We start from the raw sequence: 24756 nt of genomic DNA on the forward strand, positions 1-24756 counted from the left end.
ATGGAGTCTTCTTCATTCTCCACCCCCTGACGGATGCTAGGTGGTATGCAAAGTAAAGGCAGTGTATGGTGCCAGAGATGTTGTGCAAGTTTTTCTGCAGTGTAGAGGATTGCCCAATTATTAACTTTCTTTTTTAGAAAGGAAAATTTTCTGTTGTGTTTTCTGTCCTCCAGTCAAGCACAAGCTGTTTCTCAGGAGCTTTTAGTGATATTTAGGGCTTAACTGACTGAAGTTGGCCCCAGAGAACTCTTTCCAGACACAGCTAATGTTGGCTTAAGGCTTTTCTAGACAGCAGAGTGACTTTCCATATGTCTTCTATCCTGAGGGGAAATTAGAATTTCAGGGAGTGAAATCTTCTTTAGAATTCATAACCTTCTCAACGGGCAAACTTATTTTAACCTTTGGTGTAGGCATCTGAGGGAAGGTCACCAAAACTTCCAGAATACCCAGTCCTTCCTGACTTATATCAGTGCTACCTTATCATTTGACAGGGGGTGGTAAATTAAAATGCTATCAGTTGGAGGGAAAGAGTTACACTTCAGATGATTTCTATTAACTAGACATTCTGACTGGATTCCCTCAGTTCTCAGGCAGCACTAACTCCTGTCTGCCATGCCCTTTTCCAGGAGGAAAATCAAGGATCGGAAAGGGCAAGTGCTTGCAGATCATCTATAGACCATGGCAGACTAAAGTTTAATTTGGCTCTCTGCTGCTCAGATGGCAGAATTAAGAAACTCTGGATTCTTAGAGTGGCTTCTTGGAGGTTTAAACCTTGTGCATCAGACTTCCTCTTGTGCTGTCACTTAGCTGGGGAGGCAGCCCCTTGCTTTGTTCACTTGACCCCTGGTCACAGGGTACCTCCCTCAACCCAGAGCTTCTAGACCTGTTATACTTGGCTTCCCCACAGATCTATCCAGAGAGGTTTCAGTTCTTCCACTCTGAATTCTATCGCCTTCTCTTCCGGTAAAGTACCCAGCCAGGACCCTAGAATACTAAGTGCAGGGATGAGGGAGACAGGTAGGCAATGGGCCTCCAGGCCTTGGTAGTGTAGAAACAGAGCAGTTGCCTTCTGAATCAGGAGCCAGATGGAAGACCTCTGTCATAGCAACTACACACTGACAGGACTTCAGTCACCAGGTACTCTGGGCCTGTTAGAAGGTCTTGTATCTTCTCTAGCCAGTAAAACAGTCACATAGCCTACCATTGGTAGTCCCTCACAGTAGTCATTCCTGCTCTGAAGATAAAGCTGGCCCTGCTAAGATCATCAGTGAGATACGTTTTAGGTTTCAACATGTTCAATTATATTTCAGAATAAAACCATAACTTTGATGCCTACTTCCAGGGCAGTCCTGTTGCCCTTATAGGCATTAAGTTGGTCATCATCAGGACTGAACGAAGCATGTTGTACAACCATCCTCATTTTATACATGGAGAGAATCAAAATGTGTGGACACTAAGTAGCCTTCCCAGGGCTCCTGTTTGTAACCAATGTTGGAGCCAGAATTTCATCAAAGCCCATGCCTTTCCACTTCCCACTGGAGTCCATGGACAAGACTAGGTCCTATTAGGGCCCTCTGTAGTTTGTGAAGAAACAAATGAGGGCCATTCATGTAATAAAGGGGAAGGTAGATATTTACTGGGCAGTCCTGTCCAGAATGCTGGACACTTGGAAGTGTGGAACAGAACAGGGAAAGAAGGCACAAACATAATAGCAAAATGGTATCCAGAAAGTCTCCACTGGTATTGACCTGCCTCTGTGAACCAGTTCTGGGGGCTGTGGTGTGTGTGTGTGTGTGTGTGTGTGTGTGTGTGTGTGTGTGTGTGTGTGTGTGTGTGTGTAGATCAGGATCCTGATTGCAAGGTACCTTGGGCTTGACCGCACAGTGCTACAAGGGATCACAGATGTGCTGAGCAGCGCTGGGCACTAGGGCAGCTGACTAGGAAGCAGGCCTTAAGGGCCTACAGTCAGGAAATTTGATGTGGTGACAATGAGGGGTTGAGGGTTCTGGAAACCAGCACTTATACTCTGTAATACTTGTCATAAAATTCTCAAAGGTGTTTATGGAGTTGGATTGACTTTTAAGACAAACAGTTCTAATTGTGAGTTAGGATTTGAGCTCCGACTCAATCTCACATTTGCTTCTTGCATCTAGACAAATTTTTATGCTTCAAACAAATGAAAGCCAGAGGCCAAGGATGAACCAGACCCTTCACAGCACAATGGACTATCTTCTGACTTTGGGTGCTTAGGGAGAATATGCATTGGAGGTGTAAACACCAAAGAGTTTGTACACTGGGAAGTGTATACATTAAAAGTTTGGGAACTGTTCTCTAGGATTACTTTCTGCCTTCAGCAGTTCCTGGCACCGAAGGAAGCCAGATTTATCCTTGTTTGATGAAAGTCTTACTGAAGAACCCCACTTCTTATTTTCCAAGAATCTAAAGACCTCCTACTGTCTTTGTTAAGCCTCATCACAGGGTGGGAAGCTGACACCCAGGCAGCAAGTATCCAGAACAATCCTCTCACACTGTTCCTGGCAATGCAGACTATGAATGTCACTTCCTAGACCCACAGGCTTTGCTCGTATTCACTCAACACCCTGTTCTCCTGGATTCCCAGAGGTCCAGAGGAAACAAACACATTGATCTTGACAAATGGAACTCAGGAGCGATCCAGAAAAGGCCACATCGTAGGCAGGGTTTGCCAACAGCTTCACCAGACCCAGAACATGAAAAGCATTTTAAGAGAACAGAAAACTCCACAGCTGGAAGAGTAGTTTGTGTTATTTATGTACTCCAGGCTGCTGTTCTCTTCAGCTTTGCAAATATTGGGTCAGGCAACCAGCATGTAAGATTTTCCAACCTTTTCTATTCGGGAATATAGGGTCTTTCTGATACGTTTTTGTTGTATATGGAATCCCCTCAATCATAGCTATACTTTGAAGTCTCATGACAAACTGTGAGAACTTGAGGAAGATGTGGGCTGTGTATATATTTGTATGCACTTGGTGATGGGAGTTGCAGGGTGTGTGTTCTTGGCTTTTCTTTTTGCTATGACAATATATTTGACCAAAGCACCTTAAAGAAGCTGGAGTTTTCTCTGGCTCACTCTCACATTTTGACAGTATACCTCATCATGAGGGCAAGAACATATAGTAGCTGATAACACTGTCCCTGCTATCAGGACATAGAGAGGTGTGAGCACTGGGGCTCTGATCATTTTCTCCTTTTCACTCAGCTCAGGAGCCCAGCTAATGGGATGGCACCACCTTCATTCAGTGTGGCTTCCCCACCTCAACTGAGCTAACCTAGAAACTTGCTCACGTTTGTACCCAGAGACTACTGTACTAGGAATCCTAGAGCATGCCAAGCTGACAGCTTCTAAAGGCAGAGTCAGAGAAGCCAAGGTGTGTGTGAACTCTGGATGATACCAGAGTGAAGCCTAATGTTCACAGTCTGATACTGGAAGACCAAACAGTGCAGTAAACCAACAGGGAGACTCTGTTATTGCATCATGAAACAACTAAAGAACACTGTAGTGTCTGAAAAGAGCTAAGGAGATGTATATCTTTTTTGTTATTTTGTGTGTGTCCATGTAATTTCATTTAATATGGTGCTGCATCTTCAACAAATAGTTATTAAATTCTGTGATATAGGGAAGAGACATGGGTTCAGTGGCACACTTCTAAAGCCATGAAAGATTAGGTATAAGAAAGACTGTTTTCCCTTCAACAGCATGGTATATCCTCTGTTTGATGAATACACCTGAAGTGGGATCTAAGCTGTCAAGTGGGAATCATGGCCTTTTCTGGACTGGAACTGAACATGCATAACCTCTGCTCTGCATACCACTTCTTCCCATCGGCCTGCCTCTGACAGATGGGAAAGCCATGACTAGAGAGTGGAGATTTTTCCAGTCTCCTGGATAGTCAGTCCAAAGCTCAAAGACAAGTCAGGTTAAGTTTGATTCCAAAACCCAAGATCTTCAAAATGTCCCCACCTGTGTTGGTAGCTTATGGTACTGCCTGAGTGGATAAGAGCTCAAGCCCCCACAAGGAGCCTTGTGTCTGACATAGCACTGTAATTGTAATACCTAAAGCTGTTAGGACACACAGGCTAATGACATCCTTCTTTTTGTAGGCTCTGATGAAGTAGCTGGCAACTGGGGGCTACTGGACCAAGTGGCAGCTCTAACATGGGTGCAGACCCACATTGGAGCATTTGGTGGGGACCCTCAACGTGTGACACTGGCAGCAGACCGTGGTGGGGCTGATGTGGCCAGCATACACCTTCTCATCACCAGACCTACCAGACTCCAGCTCTTCAGGAAGGCTCTGCTTATGGTGAGTGGCATGGCTTACTTTCAATACTACTCAACGATCTCCCTGGTTTGGAGATTAGCTGACTGCAGTTGTTGTTGGTCTTCTCTCATTCCTCATGCTATCATTATTCCTGATCTGGCTATCACTCCAAGCATGTGTGGTGCAGGAGGTCAAAAGGCTTCCTGACAGCTTTTCTCTCAGAAGGAAGTTTCTCCGTGGCGAGTATCGCTACTCCCAGGATTCTTTTTCTTCATCTTTATTAACTTGGGTATTTCTTATTTACATTTCGATTATTATTACCTTTCCTGGTTTCTGGGCCAACATCCCCCTAACCCCTCCCCTTACCCTTATCTATGGGTGTTCCCCTCCCCATCCTCCCCCCATTACCGCCTCCCCCCAACAATCACATTCACTGGGGGTTCAGTCTTGGCAGGACCAAGGGCTTGCCCTTCCACTGGTGCTCTTACTAGGCTATTCATTGCTATCTATGAGGTTGGAGCCCAGAGTCAGTCCATGTACAGACTTTGGGTAGTAGCTTAGTCCCTGGAAGCTCTGGTTGCTTGGCATTGTTGTTCATATGGGGTCTCAAGCCCCTTCAAGCTCTTTCAGTTCTTTCTCTGATTCCTTCAACGGGGTTCCCATTCTCAATTCAGTGGTTTGCTGCTGGCATTCGTCTCTGTATTTGCTGTATTCTGGCTGTGTCTCTCAGGAGCGATCTACATCCCGCTCCTGTCAGCCTGCACTTCTTTGCTTCATCCATATTATCTAATTGGGTGGCTGTATGTGTATGGGCCACATGTGGGGCAGGCTCTGAATGGGTGTTCCTTCTGCCTCTGTTCTAAACTTTGCCTCCCTATTCCCTGCCAAGGGTATTCTTGTTCCCCTTTTAAAGAAGGAGTGAAGCATTCGCATTTTGTTCTTATTGGAGTTAAATGTTCTTGTCAGTGAAGAAAACTCACTACTCAGGATTTGTCTGAGATGCCTGCTAAGTGGGAGTGGTGCTGCTGCTGTTGCTGATGCTGCTGCTGCTGCTGCTGCTGCTGCTGCTGCTGCTAATGATTCACTGATGATGGTGACAAGAAGGAAGAAATTACCTAATTGGATAAATCAGGAGCTATTCTGACACTGACTAGCCTCTGCTTGTATAGAGCATCTGGCTGGTCAACAGCACTGTATTAGATACTGGAGTACCATGATAAATCAGGCACACCACAGTTCACAGGAGGCTTGTGGGTTTCAGGGCAGGAGACACAACATACACAAGGATCATGAGGCATTTGAAAAGAAGCCCCTGACAAGGATAAGGGATGGTAACAGTATGAAATATCATGGCTCTGCGGGGAATATCTGAATGAAAAGCTAAAGGCCGTCGAAGCAGCGACCACTGGCAGAGCCTTGGTGACAGTGGCAGTGTGCGGACAGTGTCTGCAGTAGTGCCTGATTAGTGTGTAGCTTAAGTTTTTCTTCTGTGTATGAAAAATACCCAAGGGTTTTCTTGTGCATTTATTCAGTTATTTGCTTGTCTCCTTTTATGATCCTAGCCATTTGTAAGCATCTGATCAACGGCACTAAGGACATTCCAAGACTTGGTCTTGCCAAATGAAGTAGGTTTGCCAGTGAGACTCAGGGATGGAGTTGTCTCCTTCACAGAGATGGGAGTATAAGCATATAGTACCATATCCTACTTTTAAATTATGATTCAAATTTTATGGATTTTTAATACATGTTCTGAAGTTCAGATGACCATTCTTGCTATCTAGTGCCAGAATTATTTTTATCTTCTTACACAAATACTCAGAACCCACTGAATGTGAGCCCCATACTTTCTTATCCAAAAAGCCACTGAAAGACTCTCTTCTCCTTCCTATTGACTTACTCTACTGTAGGACTTCATGTTGGTGAAATCACAGGGTGTTCATGATTTCTGTATTTCATGTAGCATACCATCTCTGAGTTTCACCAAGAATATAGTACATTTTATAAATGTATTCTAGATGTGAAAAGTATTCTATAGTGGGGATAGACCAGTGTGTGTACACATCTATTCATCTGTCAATGGACACCCATTATTCTCCTTTTGGCTACAGTACTTCTAGGACCAAGCCATATATCTGAAGCTTTTTTCTTTCTTTTTTTTTTTTTTTTTTTTTTTTGGAGCTGGGGACGGAACACAGGGCCTTGCGCTTCCTAGGCAAGCGCTCTACCACTGAGCTAAATACCCAACCCCCATCTGAGGCTTTTTTGTTTTGTTTTGTTTCATTTTTTTTATTAACTTGAGTATTTCTTATTTACATTTCGAATGTTATTTCCTTTCCCGGTTTCCGGGCAAACATCCCCCTAATCCCTCCCCCTCCCCTTCTTTATCGGTGCTCCCCTCCCAATCCTCCCCCCATTGCCGCCCTCCCCCCCAAAATCACATTCACTGAGGATTCAGTCATACCAGGACCAAGGACTTCCCCTTCCACTGGTGATCTTACTAGGATATTCATTGTTACCTATGAGGGCAGAGTCCAGGGTCAGTCCATGTATAGTCTCTAGGTCGTGGCTTAGTCCCTGGAAGCTCTAGTTGCTTGGCATTGTTGTTCATAAGGGGTCTCGAGCCCCTTCAAGCTCTTCCAGTTCTTTCTCTGATTCCTTCAGCGGGGGTCCTATTCTCAGTTCAGTGGTTTGCTGCTGGCATTCGCCTATGTATTTGCTGTATTCTGGCTGTGTCTCTCAGGAGAGATCTACATCCGGCTCCTGTCGGCCTGCACTTCTTTGCTTCATCCATCTTGTCTAATTGGGTGGCTGTATATGGATGGGCCACATGTGGGGCAGGCTCTGAATGGGTGTTCCTTCTGTCTCTGCTTTAATCTTTGCCTCTCTATTCCCTGCCAAGGGTATTCTTGTTCCCCCTTTTAAAGAAGGAGTGAATCATTAACATTTTGATCATCCGTCTTGAGTTTCATGTGTTCTATGCATCTAGGGTAATTCAAGCATTTGGGCTAATAGCCACTTATCAATGAGTGCATACCATGTGTATTTTTCTGTGATTGGGTTACCTCACTCAGGATGATATTTTCCAATTCCAACCATTTGTCTATGAATTTCATAAAGGCATTGTTTTTGATAGCTGAGTAATATTCCATTGTGTAGATGTACCACATTTTCTGTATCCATTCCTCTGTTGAAGGGCATCTGGGTTCTTTCCAGCTTCTGGCTATTATAAATAAGGCTGCTATGAACATAGTGGAGCACGTGTCTTTTTTATATGTGGGGGCATCTTGTGGGTATATGCCCAAGAGAGGTATAGCTGGATCCTCAGGTAGTTCAATGTCCAATTTTCTGAGGAACCTCCAGACTGATTTCCAGAATGCTTGTACCAGTCTGCAATCCCACCAACAATGGACAAGTGTTCCTCTTTCTCCACATCCTCACCAGCATTTGTTGTCACCTGAGTTTTTGATCTTAGCCATTCTCACTGGTGTGAGGTGAAATCTCAGGGTTGTTTTGATTTGCATTTCCCTTATGACTAAAGATGTTGAACATTTCTTTAGGTGTTTCTCAGCCATTCGGCATTCCTCAGCTGTGAATTCTTTGTTCAGCTCTGAACACCATTTTTTAATAGGGTTATTTGTCTCCCTGCAGTCTAACTTCTTGAGTTCTTTGTATATTTTGGATATAAGGCCTCTATCTGTTGTAGGATTGGTAAAGATCTTTTCCCAATCTGTTGGTTGCCGTTTTGTCCTAACCACAGTGTCCTTTGCCTTACAGAAGCTTTGCAGTTTTATGAGATCCCATTTGTCGATTCTTGATCTTAGAGCATAAGCCATTGGTGTTTTGTTCAGGAAATTTTTTCCAGTGCCCGTGTGTTCGAGATGCTGCCCTAGTTTTTCTTCTATTAGTTTAAGTGTATCTGGTTTGATGTGGAGGTCCTTGATCCACTTGGACTTAAGCTTTGTACAGGGTGATAAGCATGGATCGATTTGCATTCTTCTACATGTTGACCTCCAGTTGAACCAGCACCATTTGCTGAAAATGCTATCTCTTTTCCATTGAATGGTTTTGGCTCCTTTGTCAAAAATCAGGTGCCCATAGGTTTGTGGGTTCATTTCTGGGTCTTCAATTCTGTTCCATTGGACTATCTGTCTGTCTCTGTACCAATACCATGCAGTTTTTATCACTATTGCTCTGTAATATTGCTTGAGTTCAGGGATAGTGATAACCCCTGAAGTCCTTTTATTGTTGAGAATAGTTTTAGCTATCCTGGGTTTTTTGTTATTCCTGATGAATTTGCAAATTGTTCTTTCTAACTCTTTGAAGAATTGGATTGGTATTTTGATGGGGATTGCATTGAATCTGTAGATCGCTTTTGGTAAAATGGCCATTTTTACTATATTAATCCTGCCAATCCATGAGCATGGGAGATCTTTCCATCTTCTGAGGTCTTCAATTTCTTTCTTCAGAGTCTTGAAGTTCTTATTGTACAGATCTTTTACTTGCTTGGTTAAAGTCACACCGAGGTACTTTATATTATTTGGGTCTATTATGAAGGGTGTCGTTTCCCTAATTTCTTTCTCGGCTTGTTTCTCTTTTGTGTAGAGGAAGGCTACTGATTTGAGTTAATTTTATACCCAGCCACTTTGCTGAAGTTGTTTATCAGCTTTAGTAGTTCTCTGGTGGAACTTTTGGGATCACTTAAATATACTATCATATCATCTGCAAATAGTGATATTTTGACTTCTTCTTTACCACTCTGAATCCCCTTGATTTCCTTTTGTTGCCTGATTGCTCTGGCTAGAACTTGAAGAACTATATTGAATAAGTAGGGAGAGAGTGGGCAGCCTTGTTTAGTCCCTGATTTTAGTGGGATTGCTTCAAGTTTCTCTCCATTTAGTTTAATGTTAGCAACTGGTTTGCTGTATATGGCTTTTACTAGGTTTAGGTATGGGCCTTGAATTCCTATTCTTTCCAGGACTTTTATCATGAAGGGGTGTTGAATTTTGTCAAATGCTTTCTCAGCATGTAATGAAATGATCATGTGGTTTTGTTCTTTCAGTTTGTTTATATAATGGATCACATTGATGGTTTTCCGTATATTAAACCATCCCTGCATGCCTGGGATGAAGCCTACTTGATCATGTTGGATGATTGTTTTGATGTGCTCTTGGATTCGGTTTGCCAGAATTTTATTGAATATTTTTGCGTCGATATTCATAAGGGAAATTGGTCTGAAGTTCTCTTTCTTCGTTGGGTCTTTGTGTGGTTTAGGTATAAGAGTAATTGTGGCTTCGTAGAAGGTATCCATCTGTTTCAATTTTGTGGAATAGTTTGGATAATATTGGTATGAGGTCTTCTATGAAGGTCTGATAGAATTCTGCACTAAGTCTGTCTGGACCTGGGCTCTTTTTGGTTGGGAGACCTTTAATGACTGCTTCTATTTCCTTAGGAGTTATGGGGTTGTTTAACTGGTTTATCTGTTCCTGATTTAACTTCGGTACCTGGTATCTGTCTAGGAAATTGTCCATTTCCTGCAGATTTTCAAGTTTTGTTGAATATAGGCTTTTATAGTAAGATCTGATGATTTTTTGAATTTCCTCTGAATCTGTAGTTATGTTTCCCTTTTCATTTCTGATTTTGTTAATTTGGAAACACTCTCTGTGTCCTCTCGTTAGTCTGGCTAAGGGTTTATCTATCTTGTTGATTTTCTCAAAGAACCAACTTTTGGTTCTGTTGATTCTTTCTATGGTCCTTTTTGTTTCTACTTGGTTGATTTCAGCTCTGAGTTTGATTATTTCCTGCCTTCTACTCCTCCTGGGTGTATTTGCTTCTTTTTGTTCTAGAGCTTTTAGGTGTGCTGTCAAGCTGCTGACATATGCTCTCTCCTGTTTCTTTCTGCAGGCACTCAGAGCTATGAGCTTTCCTCTTAGCACAGCTTTCATTGTGTCCCATAAGTTTGGGCATGTTGTACCTTCATTTTCATTAAATTCTAAGAAGTCTTTAATTTCCCCATCTGAGGCTTTTAAGGAAGGCAGGAAACTGGCTTGAGATCCTATCTTGGAAAGCTTCCCTTAGAACTGAATAAGAAAACAGTTTGAGACATGGGTATTTCAGGCTTAGAAATAGTAAGGAGGCCTCCAGTAATCCAAGCTAAGAAGGATCGAGGTATTCGAGAAACGACTCAGGCAATGAAATTCAGAGCATTTGTTTAAACATCCGTAAAATCTGAATCATGTAAGTAAGTTGGATATGGCAGTATATGCTTATATTCCCAGCACTGGGGTGGAGGAGACAGCCCTATCTCTGAGTCTCATTGGCCAACCTAGTTTACTTGGCAAAACCATACTTGTGTAATATTTCACACAATTATAATACACAACAAAAACTAATGATTTGTGCTTAAGGAATGACATCCATGGTTTTCCTCTGGCTTCCACATGTACATGCACACAATTGTACCTGCACATACAGTAGCATGAATACACACACATTTACATACACATGCACACAGAAAGAAGGGAAGAAGAAGGATCATTTAAACCAAAGACTTGAGCCTAACCCTGCATAGACCTGCTTTCGCTAGGAATTTTAAATCAGATAACTATGTACTCCAGCCTTATTTAGCCCTTCTGAGAGCCACACCTTTTATTTTGAGGGAGGAAAATGTCATTGCTTGGTCATAACTGATGTTTTATGGTATTGTCACTGTCCCTGACAGAAAGAAGAGCCACTTGCCTTTCTGTTTCTCTCTTTGAGCTGTAGGGGATTTTCCATTCCTTGGGGCTTTTCCACACATGTACATATATTTTTATTCACAAAGAACACCCCCATCCTTTTCCCCTACCCATTCATCATTTAAAAATACCTTCCAGACTTTTGTCTCAGAACTAAGTTTTTTCTATGGTGTGTGTTGCCCAAATCTTTCCTTTACAGCACCTGTCCTGATTTCCACAGGAAACTGATTATTCTCAGGAGCAGATGAGCCTCCGCTAACGCCTTGTGTCTGGAGGAGAGTAGCTAGTGTACCTTCCCCACAGGCTGCAGGTGCCTGGTTCAGCACACCCAACAGTGAACAGGAGCTTTGGAATGGACACAGGCAGCCAGTGTGCAAGTGAATAAGCAGGTGATCTGGTGTTTTTAGGCACCCAGGGTTCGCTGTGAGCCAGATCCTTCCTGCCATACTTTTCTTATGCTTCTTGCATCTTGGTTCCATTTTGAAGCATATTCAAGTGGTGAGAACTTGGAGCGTATCTTCCGGTTCTTGGTGTTAAACTCAGTCTTTGGGCTCTAGGTTGATCCTGGAGGTATTCCTCCAAGCCTCTGTCAGTAACCAGACCCTTTAAAGGACCTAGAGATGCTTGAATGCCTTCATTGGACCCAGAAGGCAGACTTTACTTTGTGGAGTTTTAAGTGTTTGGGGAATGTTAGAAACAAATGGCAGTGCATTTAAAAATAACCTCTCCGTCTGTTTTACACATTTGGAAGCAGCTTTTACAACCACTCCCAGAAGTCCTTGGGATTCTGTGAGCTTATTTGGAACTGAGCAAATAGAAATGCTTCAATACATTCATGGCTCTTACAGTGTTCTTTACCAACTGATGTGGGAGCTTCTGGTTTTTATTCCTGATTAAGATCTAGTGCTCTCTGCAAACCCTGGTTTGGGGACTGTTGACACATCCATCCAGAGAAGCTGCTGTGCTGATGTTTACTAGGCTATATTTAGTGTCCTGTACTTGACAAAAATTTCATTATCTTATCTCAGATGCCTCCCACTGACTGGCACAGGGTCTTTATTTTACTTTCTAGCTTAAAATAAGGAATCTGAGGCTTAGAGAATTTCAGCAACTTGCCAAAGTACACATAGCAGAGAAGAAACTTCATGAGGGGTCAAGATCTAAATCCAAGTCATCCGACATCCCTCATTACAATGCTGCTCCTCTGGTAATGGAGTTTTCTCAGCATCTAAATGGGGTTTCACATACCTTTAGCCCCAATAATTGGGAAGCAGAGGCAGGTGGATCTTTCTGAATTCAAGGCCAGTCTGGTTTACAGAGTGAGTTCCAGGATAGCCTGGGCTACACAGTAAAAAGTTGTCTCAAAAACCAGCTAGCCAGCCAACCAACCATCCAACCAACCAACCAACCAACCAACCAACCAACAAACAAACAAACAAACAAACAAACAAACAAACAAACAAGATGTACTAAAAAGTAGTCAAACTAAGACTAGGTGGGCCTGGATAATGATCCTTGTGCAAAACCCTTCACCTTATATGTTTAGCATAAAATCAGTATATTTAATTCTACTGCCCAATATTCCCTTACTACCTCCAATTCCAACGGAATCCATTTCAACAATCGAAAAATTCCCAGGATAGCTTACCTGCCCTGGGTCAGGTTTGAAAAGAAATCAGCTTGGTATAGCCACACATTTCACAGAGCTGACTTAGACCAGGTTTCCAGGGAGAGAGATGAGGCTGTGAGCTCTGTGCTTGACAGTAGGAAATTTTCCTGCACTGCCTCAACATTCACCCAGGATTTTTGGATGTACCCTTAGTCAGCTCCAGTCTCTGGAAACCAGCTGAATCTATACCCTTCCCTGTTCTATTTCTATGTGACCATGGCCATCACAAATCCTATAAAGTGCCCTGCTGTGCCAAACCGCAAGCTTATAGGCTATATATGTCCAAGGACAGCTATGGAAGTGGCCCAACACCTTTGTAGATGACATCATGGAGCATTGTCAAAAGATCCGACACCCCTGTAGGCATATTTATCCTCAGTGGATAGTGTATGTTAGATCACTGGAAATCTCTTTCAAGGCCCCAAGCTTTGCCCATTTCTCAGTGTAGGGAGAAGTTTCCACTAGCAACAAGATAACATAGTTATAAGCTTTGAGGCATTTAGCCTGATTTTTTAAAAAATATTATTTTGAGTGTATGGGTATTTTGCCTATATGCACATTGCCTGCAGAGGTCAGAAGAGGGTATTAGAACCCCTAGAACTAGAGTTATGGATAACTGTGAGCCAGAGCATAAGCTCTAAAAGTGGATCCCAGGTTCTCTGGAGAACAGAAACTGCTCCTAATCACTTAGCCATCTCTTCAATGTCCTGCCAGATTTTACATTGTTATTTCCTAACAAGTGTGATTCTCATTCTACCATATCCAAATGCACTAATTCTTTCAGGATTTTAATTATCTTACTAAACTCTTGGCATTTAGCATCGCCTCTGATTTGGAGTCCACAACCAACTTCCAGGAGGGTGAGAGGATGCTGACACGGTCTCATAGAGTTGCCTGTGACTGATGCCTGTCACACAGTGGGAGTGTTCTCTAGCTCATCTCATTCTAAATTGGTCTGGCCAGTCTTGAGCATAGATATCTCTGTACAATCTTTAGAATGTCTTAATTGATTTTTTTAAATTCTCCTGGGAATTTGAGTGTTACTTCATAGAATTTAATCTATTGATTTTCATGATAGGTGTATATCATTATAATGTCTAGTCTTCATCCATGCATTAGGCTGATAGCAGAACTATGAATGTAATATTTGAATGTTCTTAGATTTTTTTCACAGGGATTTAAATAGGTTTTCCATGGAAGTCTGTGTAATCCTGAGTTGAGATCCTTAGCCTGCCATAGTTTGATGGCTGTATGAGTGGTATATTAGTTTCTGTGGTGTTTTCCAGTTGCTTGATACATGTGTTTAGGAACAAGATGATTCAGAAAGGTTCCTAGCTCGAGCATTGTTTTGAATGTCTCACCTGCTGGGTACATGAACTTAGTTTTGCACTGATGGAACAAAGTCTTGGAGTGACATGGAGACCCAGCACCATAAGAGCTCAGAGGACAGAGCCAATACCTTCCATTTTCAGGGCATTCTATAAGATGAGAAGCTGGGTGTCTGTGATAGTTTGAATGAAAATGTCCACATAAGCTCACAGAGAGTGACAGTATTTCAAAGGATTAGGAGGGAGTAGATATGGCATTTTTGGAAAAGTGTGTCATTGAGAGTTGGCTTTGAGGTTTCAGAAGTGAGCCAAGACTCATTCTCTCTTCCTGCTGCCTGTGGATCTCGTTGTAGAATTATCATTTCCTCTCCACCACCATGTCTGCCTGCATGCTGCTCTGCTTCCCACTATGATGATAAACAGCAAACCTCTGAACTGTAAGCCAGCCCCAGTTAAATTCTTCCATTTATAAGAGTTGTTCTGGTCATTTTACCTCTTCACAGCAGTAGAAACCTTAAGTAGGACAGTGTATTATACTCAGGGCAGTGGTATCTTATAAAAGCTTCTCTACCACCCCAACATGAACTAATCCTCATCAGTAGGGCTGAGTTTGAGCAATGGGAGAGTGTAGATATTAGAGGGATGAGAGAAAGGAAGGACCCTGTTGGTCCGTGATGTGCTGATGGTCCTCACCCTTGAGACTCACTGGACTCAATTTTATTCTCCATCTTTCTTGATTGTGTTGACTAAGGCTTTGCATATTCACCTCATCAATTAAATGTTACCTATTACATTTTTCTGTAAAATTACATTATGTCTATATTTAGAAGTAAATTCCTGACACCTGCCCTTTGCTTTACTGTGCCTGTGGACTGGGTCACCTTCTCTGAGCTCTCCAGTCCACAGCTGAGTTTGTCTGAAAAACTGGAAACCACCAAAGATGGAGTGTGTCTCGGTCTTTGGTTCTGAAACATACTGTACTTGAAGCAATAACATCTCCTCTTGCCGTGTTCTCAGCAACACCTCAGACATTTTGAAATGTCTCCAAGCTCTTCCTTTTCTGAACAGTGTTACTCTTTACTCAAGAGCTCTTTAAGAATTTAGATTCATGGAATTTTTTTTCTTATCCTCCTTCAAGGTAGCCTACAATGCATATGGTTGTTTAATATAATAAAAAAATGTATCATTTTCAGGTATCAAATCTGTCTGTCTTCTCCCTACTCTGCTATTCCTGTAAGAAGTACTATATAATCAATTCTCATCTTACATTTCCTTTTGCTTCAACATGTAGCAAAAATTTTCCTTGTATTCATTTCTCTCCCTGAAAATAGGTCCACATTAATCAGTATCACCTGAATCCCACGATAGGAAATGTCTCATAAATGCACCTGGGCCTTCCTCCACAGAATTGTATTCCAGACAGGGACACACCGTCCATGTAGAGTGTGGACCTGGAACTGGACAGACTCTACCCTTTCTTTGGAACCCTCTTTATGTTTAGGCTATGCACCTTTAGTCTTAATATGATGCTAGAATTTCCAACAGCCACCTTCTACCTCACATCCAGACTTAGCGAACATTATTACTCTCTACTTACACCCTTCCCAGAGCTGCTTTCCTCCCACAGCCAAGTTAAGCTCCACCCTTTCAGGGTTTGTACTCTTCCCTCTGGATGTCTGGATGATACTTCAATTGCTGCAGACCTTCAGGCTCAGCCATGCAGCCCTTTGATCTTTTGGAGGCTTTAAGATACAGACTTGCCTGGGCCTACAGGGTCTGTGTGCTGACCTGTGGCCTGGGCTGTGCTTCCTAAATCTTTGTGTAGCCGTCTCTTGCTCCTGCCTCAGCATCCATCTAAAAAGTCACAGTTGCACAGAAGCTGATATTTTCTGCACACCTCTCTTCCTCAGAAAGTGTGTTTTTGTTAAGGGCATCCTGCTCTGTGACATTGGAGACCTCCACAGCCCCAAGCCTCCACAGTTAAGTTGAACAGGTGTCCAGATAATGTTTGTGGAAAGAAATTCTCAGGAGACTGAGTAGCTCAAATACCAGAAATAATGTAAAGATAGTTATCATGGTGATCTTAAGAAATCCACTTCCCCTCTTGATCCCTCCTGTCTTTACTCACAGGAAGTGAGATGGAGACCCTGAGTCAAAAGAGTATCTCCTGCTGACCTTTGTGTGTGTCCTTCCAGTTGACATCTTCATTGAAAACCAACAGCTATAAGCCCCCGAGAGACATTTTTATGCTTCTCAACCCATAGGTCATTCATCCAAGCTTAAATAAGTATTAGTTTTACTTTAATCAGGAATAAATACATGATTAGGCAAAATGTAATGCTTCCGACTTAGAAGTACCCCCAAGTGCTACTCAATATTTCAATCACATTAACCACAACAGAAGATAGCAAACAGAGACACATCAGAAGCCAGAGGTCATGGTCTCATAGAAGAAGTCACTGACCTTGTGTAACATTTGTTTCTCACACACTGACCAGTGTCTTTGAAATAGCCTTCGGAAAGAACTCGGAGACCTCTAGGTATAAAACCACTGGATCTGTCAATATATGATGTCATGTCAAGGCATATGCTTGTGTCATCCGCAAGCTGAGCCCAAGTATATGGAATGCGCACAATGGATGACAAACCCCACCTATATTTCTCTTACCAAGAATTGTTGTGATAAACAGGGAGGAATGAACCATGGCTATCCTGTCTTCCATTCCAGCACGCTATAGGTGGAAGACAGGATGGAGGCTTCTCTTTCCTGAGTGCCCTGTGGATTTTCTCTCACAATCGTATATGGCAGCATCCAGCTTCTCCAGCCCCCCTTTCCCAAAAAGGAGCATTCTTATTCATGCAGATGCCAGCCCTTCTTACAGGAAAATATTATAGGATAAATTAATTCTCTAAAGCTAACCAGTTTCCTTAAAAAGTAAAACAAAACAACAACAAACAAACAAACAAACAACTATACATTCTAATCTACTTGATCCAACAAGCCTTGTATTCCTTGTCGATCCATGGGAACAGAGCACCTGGGTAACCCTCACTTGTCCTCAGCCCATTGTAACTCTGAGGGTTCCTCCTGTTTCATATTCACAGTTACATCTTGTTGTTCTGCTTATCTCTCTGACCCATTGAATCCCAGCATTAAGGAATTCTATTCATTAGACGAGCCTCATTTATTACCATTTGACCTCAGCACAGTATTTCACCCAGGCATCTTCTGATAGGCATGAGCAGTGGGGGTTCTAGAACACAGAACCTTGGCAGCTGGATGAGTCAAAACTGTCTGATAAGTTTTTGCAGTAGAGCTGCCTTCTTGCTCTCCTGTTTGGTCCCTCACTACCCTATACTCTCCTGTGACTTAGCATGGCCATCTATCTACTCCTGTTCACATGGCTTTGGTACCCCTGAATGCTGAATATTCCACTTGGCTCAGAGCTATAAGCCCCACTGAATATTGTTTAGTGTCACTGGTCCTTTAGAAAGAGAAGAGACACACCCTAAAGGTCTCATTGGACCGATAAAGGTAGTTTTGCTCCAGGTAGAGGTCATTCTGGAGATCTAAGAAGGCCATCTTTCTCATGTTCTTTCTCAGATAGATTCTCTCGATGGAGTCTCAGAGAAGGAACATTTGGACTGGGAACTGGAATCAGTCTTCTAATCCTCCTGCAAGAGTATTCTGTTCTACATACACACACTCATACATGTACAGTTCTTTGAAGTACTGCCCCATTTCATCATGATTCAAACATGATGTAGCTCTGAAATACTGTTTAGACAACAGGGAGGAGTTTCTCTGATCAGTATTTAAAGACAGTCTTTGTGATTTCCCTTGATTCCTGGAAGACCTGAGGTAACCAAGGAGGAACTCTGACCTCCATAAAGCCTCAGGTGGCAGTCAAGGCCTTTGTCTTTTGTGTACCAGCCAGGGCATTAATCTTCAAAGTATTGGGGTGCTGAAAAAAGGGAACTCTTGCGTTTGCTCCCACTGTATATTAAGGAGAGACTCTTCTTCTTCCGGTCGAAGTTGCTGCTGTCATCCCCTGTCAGGGACAGGTAGGATGCGATGCTTTCCCGAAGACCATAGCTGAAAAGGGATTCGTCCACTCTGAGTGGGTTCTCTGCTCCCTCTGGACCTTCCTGCAAACTGTGTGTTGAAAGATACAGAGAAAGTGGAAAAAAGAGAGGGGTTTCGACAGAGTAGGCAATGGGGACAAAGAATGTGAACAGATGGGAAAGACAGAAGAGGAAGGGGAGAAAGAGGGAGAGGAAGTTAGGTTTTCTCTAGCTGGTTTTAATTTCATTTCTTTCATTTGTAGGCTGTTTAATTCTTAAGCCACTGTTTCTTCATGATGCCTAAGCTTTCTATGATAAACCTTAATGAACTTTCTTTATGGTATTTATAAAAAATGACTGTTTCATTCATGTCTCAGGAAATTCTTATCTGTGATTTGCTTTAAATTAACTGATGGGGGTACCTCGGTCTATGACCAATTAATAAGATACCCACTGATTACAACCCACATATACACACACCTGGAAACTCAATAGCTCCTGATGAAATAAGTAGAAAAACTAGTGGAAGTATTTCTTCCTTTCTCAGAGAATGAATTACCTTAAGATTTGAGTGGAATGTTTAAGCTTTGTAAATAGATTAAATATTAAATTTATTTTAGATTTATTTATGGGTTACTGTCTCAAATTCTAATAATCAGGAAGAACAGGCTGTTGTTCTGTTAAAAATAAAAATGTGGTATTCCCATTGAAAATGAATTTTGGCAATGTTGGAAGGTCCTGAAAACTAAAGATACTATATGCTATGTGACACCAAAGCTGTATTCACAGGTGCCCACAGGGGTATCAGTAGTGCCAGGTGCTTACTCATAACTTTTCTTGTTCCAAGATCACCTACTACCTGGTGCTAGTATGTGTTTATAAGGAGCACACACACAGGTACATGCACATGCATACACCCACGCACGCACCTGGATACCCTCTTCCAGTCAAAGGTCTTCTGGCGCAAGGTGACAGGTGAACCAGGACTGGTGCAAGGTGATGGCTGAGCTGTTGGAGCAGGTGTGTTCTGTGCCAGGCAGGGTGTGGTAAGCACACAGCATAGACCATCAGCCACCTCTGTGAATGGAAATTCACAATAGTCAGGCATCCAGGCATGACATAGGCAGTGTGGGGAACAAAACAGAGACCCAGAACAGTACAGGCCCCTGGTTGTTGTTATGGGAAAACTGAGGCCAAGATGTAAAGTACCACAGGGGTTCACCAATGTTTCTATGTACTGAAGGATATAAACTTTAGTCTTATATCTATGTGGACAGAAAACAGATGAGAGATCAGAGTTAATCAAATTTGGGTTTGTGTCACAGCTTTGATCTAACGCTGAGTTGCCTCAGGCATCTCTGAGACTTGCTCTCCCAAGTTGCAAAAGGGAGGGAAAGAGAAAACCGAAAAGAATAGTAGGCAGAGACCCATTTGAGAGCAGAGACTTCATACGGGGTATACTTTAATGTAACTGTACATGGATGGGCCAGAGAATGGAGCCATAGACTGCAGCACAGGCACCTCCAAAGCATACATAGTGTTCACAGCAGGAATACAAATAAAGCAAGGAAAAAAGAAGTTAGAGAAGGAGGAAAAGGTTGAGAGAATAGAATGAAGGAGGAAACAGGTAAAAAGCAGAAACAATATAAAAAATACAGGAAGGGGGAGGAGAAAGCAAAAGTCAAAAGGCAAGACAGAGAAAGTGGGTGATATAAGCCTAAGGAAAACCTCTGACCCTACACACTCTGTAGGAGCAAAATTAAAATGAGGTATGACCACTGTTTCTCCACCACCACCTGTAAGGCCTGTAAGGCTTCATCTCTCCCAGAGCAGCAGGATATGACTCCCATGAGTTCCAAGCTCTTCTGTCCCATGCATCATGAGAACACAGATGCTATTGTCCCAGGCACCTCAGGTCTAAGGAGTCAGTGCCTCTTTACTAAGGTCAAAGGTCTCAGCCCTATCCTCAGCCCTGGGGAGACCCAGAGGCCCGAGATGCTAAACATACAGCATGTCTCCGTCAGGACACAGGTGCCTTTGCTTCAGACCACCTATGTTTAGATAGCATCTACATCCCTGGCTGCCATTTTCATCTGATCTGTGCATCTCTGGGCTGTCCTTGCCCAATAATAAAAGGAAATTGTCTGAAGAATCACCTGAAACACTGACTTGTTGGGCTAGATGTTCAATGTATTCGCAGATAGCGAGGGAGGACATACCACAGACATAAAGCTTAGAGACATTGCAGCTCTACTACATGGCAGGATGGATTCTGAGAGTGCTGTGTTTTAGATCTACACACATTGTTTACACTGAGTAAACAAAGCCACTCAGTCATCATGAGCCAAAGGCTGAGCCCCTCGCCCAGTTTATGTCATTGGGGGGGGGGAGGTCTATCTAAACTTTGTGTAGTTAGTAGCTTTATACTTAGGATATGGACCAAAACACCATGGAAATGGGAGCAAGAGTCCTGCCCTACTGACTTGGAACCAGTAACACATGCCAAAAGCAGTGCATGGCTTTGACTGAAAATACATAAACCTGCCCTGCATTTTGGCTGTTATACACCATCTCATTTACCCTGGTCACAGCAACTCTGTTCTTGAAGCCATTTTCCCAGTGAGATCTGAGACAAGATACAGAAAGCATTTGGGTTCCCAGGCCCTCTCCAGTTTGACAGGAGTTGAACCTCTGGTTGTAGCCCTTCAACCCATACAATTGTTAGAAGTGTCTTTCAGGAAGGAACTAGCTTAATGTCACTTAAGACGCTGCACCAGTTTAATGTTCTTGCTGTAGTCCAGAAGCTCAGGTGGAGGTAGGTATGCCTAGCCCAGCAGTATGTGGTTTCCTGAGGATGAGAGCTCTAGTGGGTAGCATCAACTTTATGTTTGCTATTGTCTATGCAAAATTTATGGTCAGTAAGCTCCTTGTATGATTGTTATTAAAAGTTAAATACCACAAACAACCTTTAGACATAGGCAGTTGAAGTCTAGGACTCCCTTCCTCTTTCATTTTTAGCAAGCTACTAGCATTAAGAAGTGATACTTGAAATTATTTTGCACCTGTCAGAATGCTAGGCATGGCAAAAGGACTATTGTGTTCAGCAGACATGAAACGCCCCAAAAGAGGCTGTACCTACCACCTTTAGGGAGCAAGAGGTCAAGGCCTTACTCAATATCCCTCACAACCTAGTTTGAGCACACATCTGCGTATCCCAGAAGCCATTGCTCAATATCTGCTGTTTTCTTGTAGGTCAAAAGTGTCATCTATGGGTTCAGGGTTCCTGCCTTCTTGAAATGCCCCTTGCTTCTTTGGCTAAAGACCCCAAATCCTAAGTTTGTAAGTGGGGTTCCCAGTACAAGATCAAGCATCTTGAAGGGGTAGGGAGAAGTTAGCAAAACAATGTGACTTTTTTTCCTCTCTCCAACTGGGCAGTGGAGCTGAGGAAGAAGGGGTTGACGGAAAGCAATTGACATTCTGTAGGTGCTCGTGGCCAAGTAGAAGACTAGAAAGTTCAACACTTTCTGAATTCCAGCCCCCAAAGTTTTCACTGTGCCCCTGACAGATCAGAACAATTAGCATCTTCTTTGCACAGGAATAAAATGAGACAGGAAGAGTCACACAGCCCCTTTCCACAAGGGCCACCCAGCAGACATGAGAGACGGAGGGTTTCTATATCCCATCCCAAGAGTCCATCTTTGGGAACCTAGTTAATCGCTATTCCCTCCTATCCTTAATTCTAACAAGAGAGCTGGTATTTGGGGCTCCTCGGTCTAAAATACCTCCTACTAATACCACTTTATTCCCACAAGTTATGTGATGCTCTAACATCTTGGGGATTCTCCTCATCTTGGTCAGCCTGGGAGACATATTTCTCTTCTGGGAGCTTGTTGTCGAACATAGACAAGACCACCATTAACTGACTGGAGTGATGGGGAGGGAAAGGCAGCAGCATACTTTAGGGATAGGTAAATGGCTGCTCATTCTACTGCTTTGGCTGCCTCATAAAAGTGGGGAGACATTGGCCTTTAAGGTTGAAAAGTGTCCCTACACAAACACCTTACAGAGTGGCAAAGTGTCTATAGTATACAACTGTGGTTGTGAACACAGAGCATCCTTGTATGTTTTGTTTATGTTGAGAGGACATTCTGCTATCCAGGAAACATGCACAGGTGGCCATTTAGCCTGAGGAAGTGAACTAGTATATGAAGATGACAACAAGGGTAGGATAAAATCCATGGCTTTTCTCAGTGACCTGTGCCACTTACCAAATACTGCCATGCAGCAACACACAGGCCTCACCCCACTGACCTCCACTATCTCTTACCAGAATAATGAGTCACCAGGTCTTCTAGGCACTGGAAAGTGAGCCTTGGTGAGATGTAGTACCAGTTGTTGGGCAGGCGGAAGATGCGGTAATGCTTCACCTGCCTGTGCCTTACTGACAGTGAGTAGAAACCTGCAAAGGGGACAGCAGGGATCAGGGCGGGGAGGTAGCCATAGGGTTCCACATAAGGTTAACAGGTTGCTTTAGCCCCATCATTTAGGTCAGCTCACATGTGACTTGGCCAGCCAAGAGGGAAGCTTACCCTTTTTGAGGTAAATTCTGAGATTCTGTGCATTTGTTTAGAGAAGATACAGTGCTGGTAGCCCTTGAACCCTTCCCAAATGCATAATGAGACATTTTTTTTTCTTTTCTTTTTTTTGGAGCTGGGGACCGAACCCAGGGCCTTGCGCTTGCTAGGCAAGTGCTCTACCACTGAGCCAAATCCCCAACCCATGATGAGACATTTTTAACTGCTGTCCCTCCAGCCTGCGTACCCCAGTGTCACCATACCATGTGCTAGGAAAGGTAGCCCATTGTTCTTCACCCTTTATGCTCCCTGCTCCTCAATTTAAACCAGATTTTCTTAGAAACAAGTGGTTGTGTTCTAAGTCATGGAGAAATCTGTGAAAGAATGACTTCCCTTTCAGCATCATCAGTGAAAAAGAATTCACTGGCAGGTACCATCATCTCATGTAGCCTTGGTGTCCCCAAGTGGAAAGTAATACCATTGGTTTTAAATCATGTTTGAGTCCCTCTGTCCCCTGATCCATCCTTTGGCTTTCCTGAAGTGGCTCACTCTGGAGGCAGTGAGAGGGGGTGATACTGCTCCCACTTGGTCTGTGCTGTCAGTAAAGGCCTGAAAGACTGTCCTAAAATATTGTAGAGAGGCAGACATGGAATCTCAGAAGCCTGCAGTCATATGTGTCCAGAGTCACCTCACTGGAGATGGCATCCCTGGGTACAGGCCTCAGCCTCAGCTTCCTGACTACCCTGAAAAGCTCTTCAGTCCTAGTTTTGGAATCACTCACTATGTGACTTCTTGTCACGTTAGCAAGAACTAGAAGTGTGGCAGACAAGTCTGAATTGGCAAGCAGAAAAATCATAAGAACTGTGCAAAGCCAATGGGAGGGGTCATCTACTTGGCTCTACCCTGTGCAGGACTGAAGATGGGGTGATTTGGGCAAGAGCTGTGATGCTCTGGGTCCTCTATCCCCTTGTTCATGTCAACTTTGGAAGCTTTGACTCTTCTGTTTGTTTGTGGATATCCTTGGAACCTAAGTATGGTTTCTGTCTCTGTTTGCTCATAGATATACAGGCTTTAAAGAGAAAAGTTGCTCTGGGACCTCTATGGTTACATATTACAATCCCTGCTTCCCCAGAGTAGAGTGACATCCCTGGTATTATGTGCCTCCAGTCCTTAATAGGTTCTGAGGAAAACTCATAGATACCTTGTTTTCTGTCTTGTGAATGAGAAATAGGCTGAGAACTTGAATCTGTTTCCTCTATTTACAAAGGCCTCAATCCTAGACAAAGAAATACAGGCAACCGAAGGATGCTGGGTATAGGAGAAATAGTCTTCCCCTGCAAAGACTGTCTAATACTCAGTGCTCATCCCCCAAAGCATACGTACAAATAATGTCACACAGTAGGAGCAAATTGCACATAGGTATTTAGGGATATGTTTGTACACACATACAAGTACACATAATGACAATTACTGAAAAGAGACCATAAATTTGAAAGACCATGTGAGGGTTTGGAGGGAAGAAAGGGAAAGAGAAATAATGTAATTGCATGATAATCTAAAAAAGAAACCTAAAAAAACATTTAAAATGTCAATAAATAATAAAAAGAGAAACAACTAGTTCAGTTATCCATAGTCTAATATGTGTGTTATGTTTATTATGTGTATATAAAGTATATATAGATATAGATATAGATATATACACACATATGTGTATATATATAAATTATTCCTATACTCTACAAGAGACTTTTTCTGGTGGCTATTTGTAAGTTATTCTTATCCATTTCCATCCTATAAATTTTCTATGAAGTAGCTCTTTACAGTGGGTACCCTGGGTTGGAAAAAGAGGAGTGTACTGGGCATGAGAGGGTAGTGTGAAGTGGCTGGGTCCTGTTTCTTAAAACCCTGGGAGCATATAGACAAGGGAGTAAGTAATTCCTCAGACTAATACTGTGACAAGGTGAAGAATCCAGCCTGTAAGAGAGGCTGCCACTACCCCCAGGCTTGGAGGGAGACAAGAGCTTTGTTGTTTCTCTTTTTACTGACACAGGAAATCATGATAAAGATCTCTGTGAGTTTACAAGC

The 24756-nt window shown here is 42.8% G+C and overlaps 2 protein-coding genes across 7 annotated transcripts in view; one reads left to right on the top strand and one right to left on the bottom strand.

The window, feature by feature from the left end:
* Tg (thyroglobulin) overlaps positions 1–24756 on the top strand; it is a 184563-nt gene that overhangs the window by 99830 nt on the left and 59977 nt on the right. For all 4 annotated transcript variants that reach the window (XM_087555765.1, XM_087555764.1, NM_030988.2 and 1 more), the window contains 1 exon segment: positions 4141–4343. In XM_087555765.1, the coding sequence (XP_087411891.1) occupies positions 4141–4343 (203 nt within the window).
* Positions 16317–24756, bottom strand: part of Sla (src-like adaptor) — a 50238-nt gene continuing 41798 nt past the window's right edge. For 2 of the 3 annotated variants that reach the window (XM_087557627.1, XM_087557626.1), the window contains 3 exons: positions 22425–22556; positions 19027–19174; positions 16317–18188 (listed from right to left, as the gene is read on the bottom strand). In XM_087557627.1, coding sequence (XP_087413753.1) covers positions 17975–18188; positions 19027–19174; positions 22425–22556 — 494 coding nt within the window. In that variant the 3' untranslated portion in view covers positions 16317–17974. The remainder of the gene's footprint in view (positions 18189–19026; positions 19175–22424; positions 22557–24756) is intronic. The other variant, NM_178097.3, reaches the window with a different exon arrangement.

Source organism: Rattus norvegicus, chromosome 7, assembly GCF_021556685.1.
Source record: "Rattus norvegicus strain SHRSP/BbbUtx chromosome 7, alternate assembly SHRSP_T2T, whole genome shotgun sequence".
Classification (NCBI taxonomy): Eukaryota; Metazoa; Chordata; class Mammalia; order Rodentia; family Muridae; genus Rattus; species Rattus norvegicus.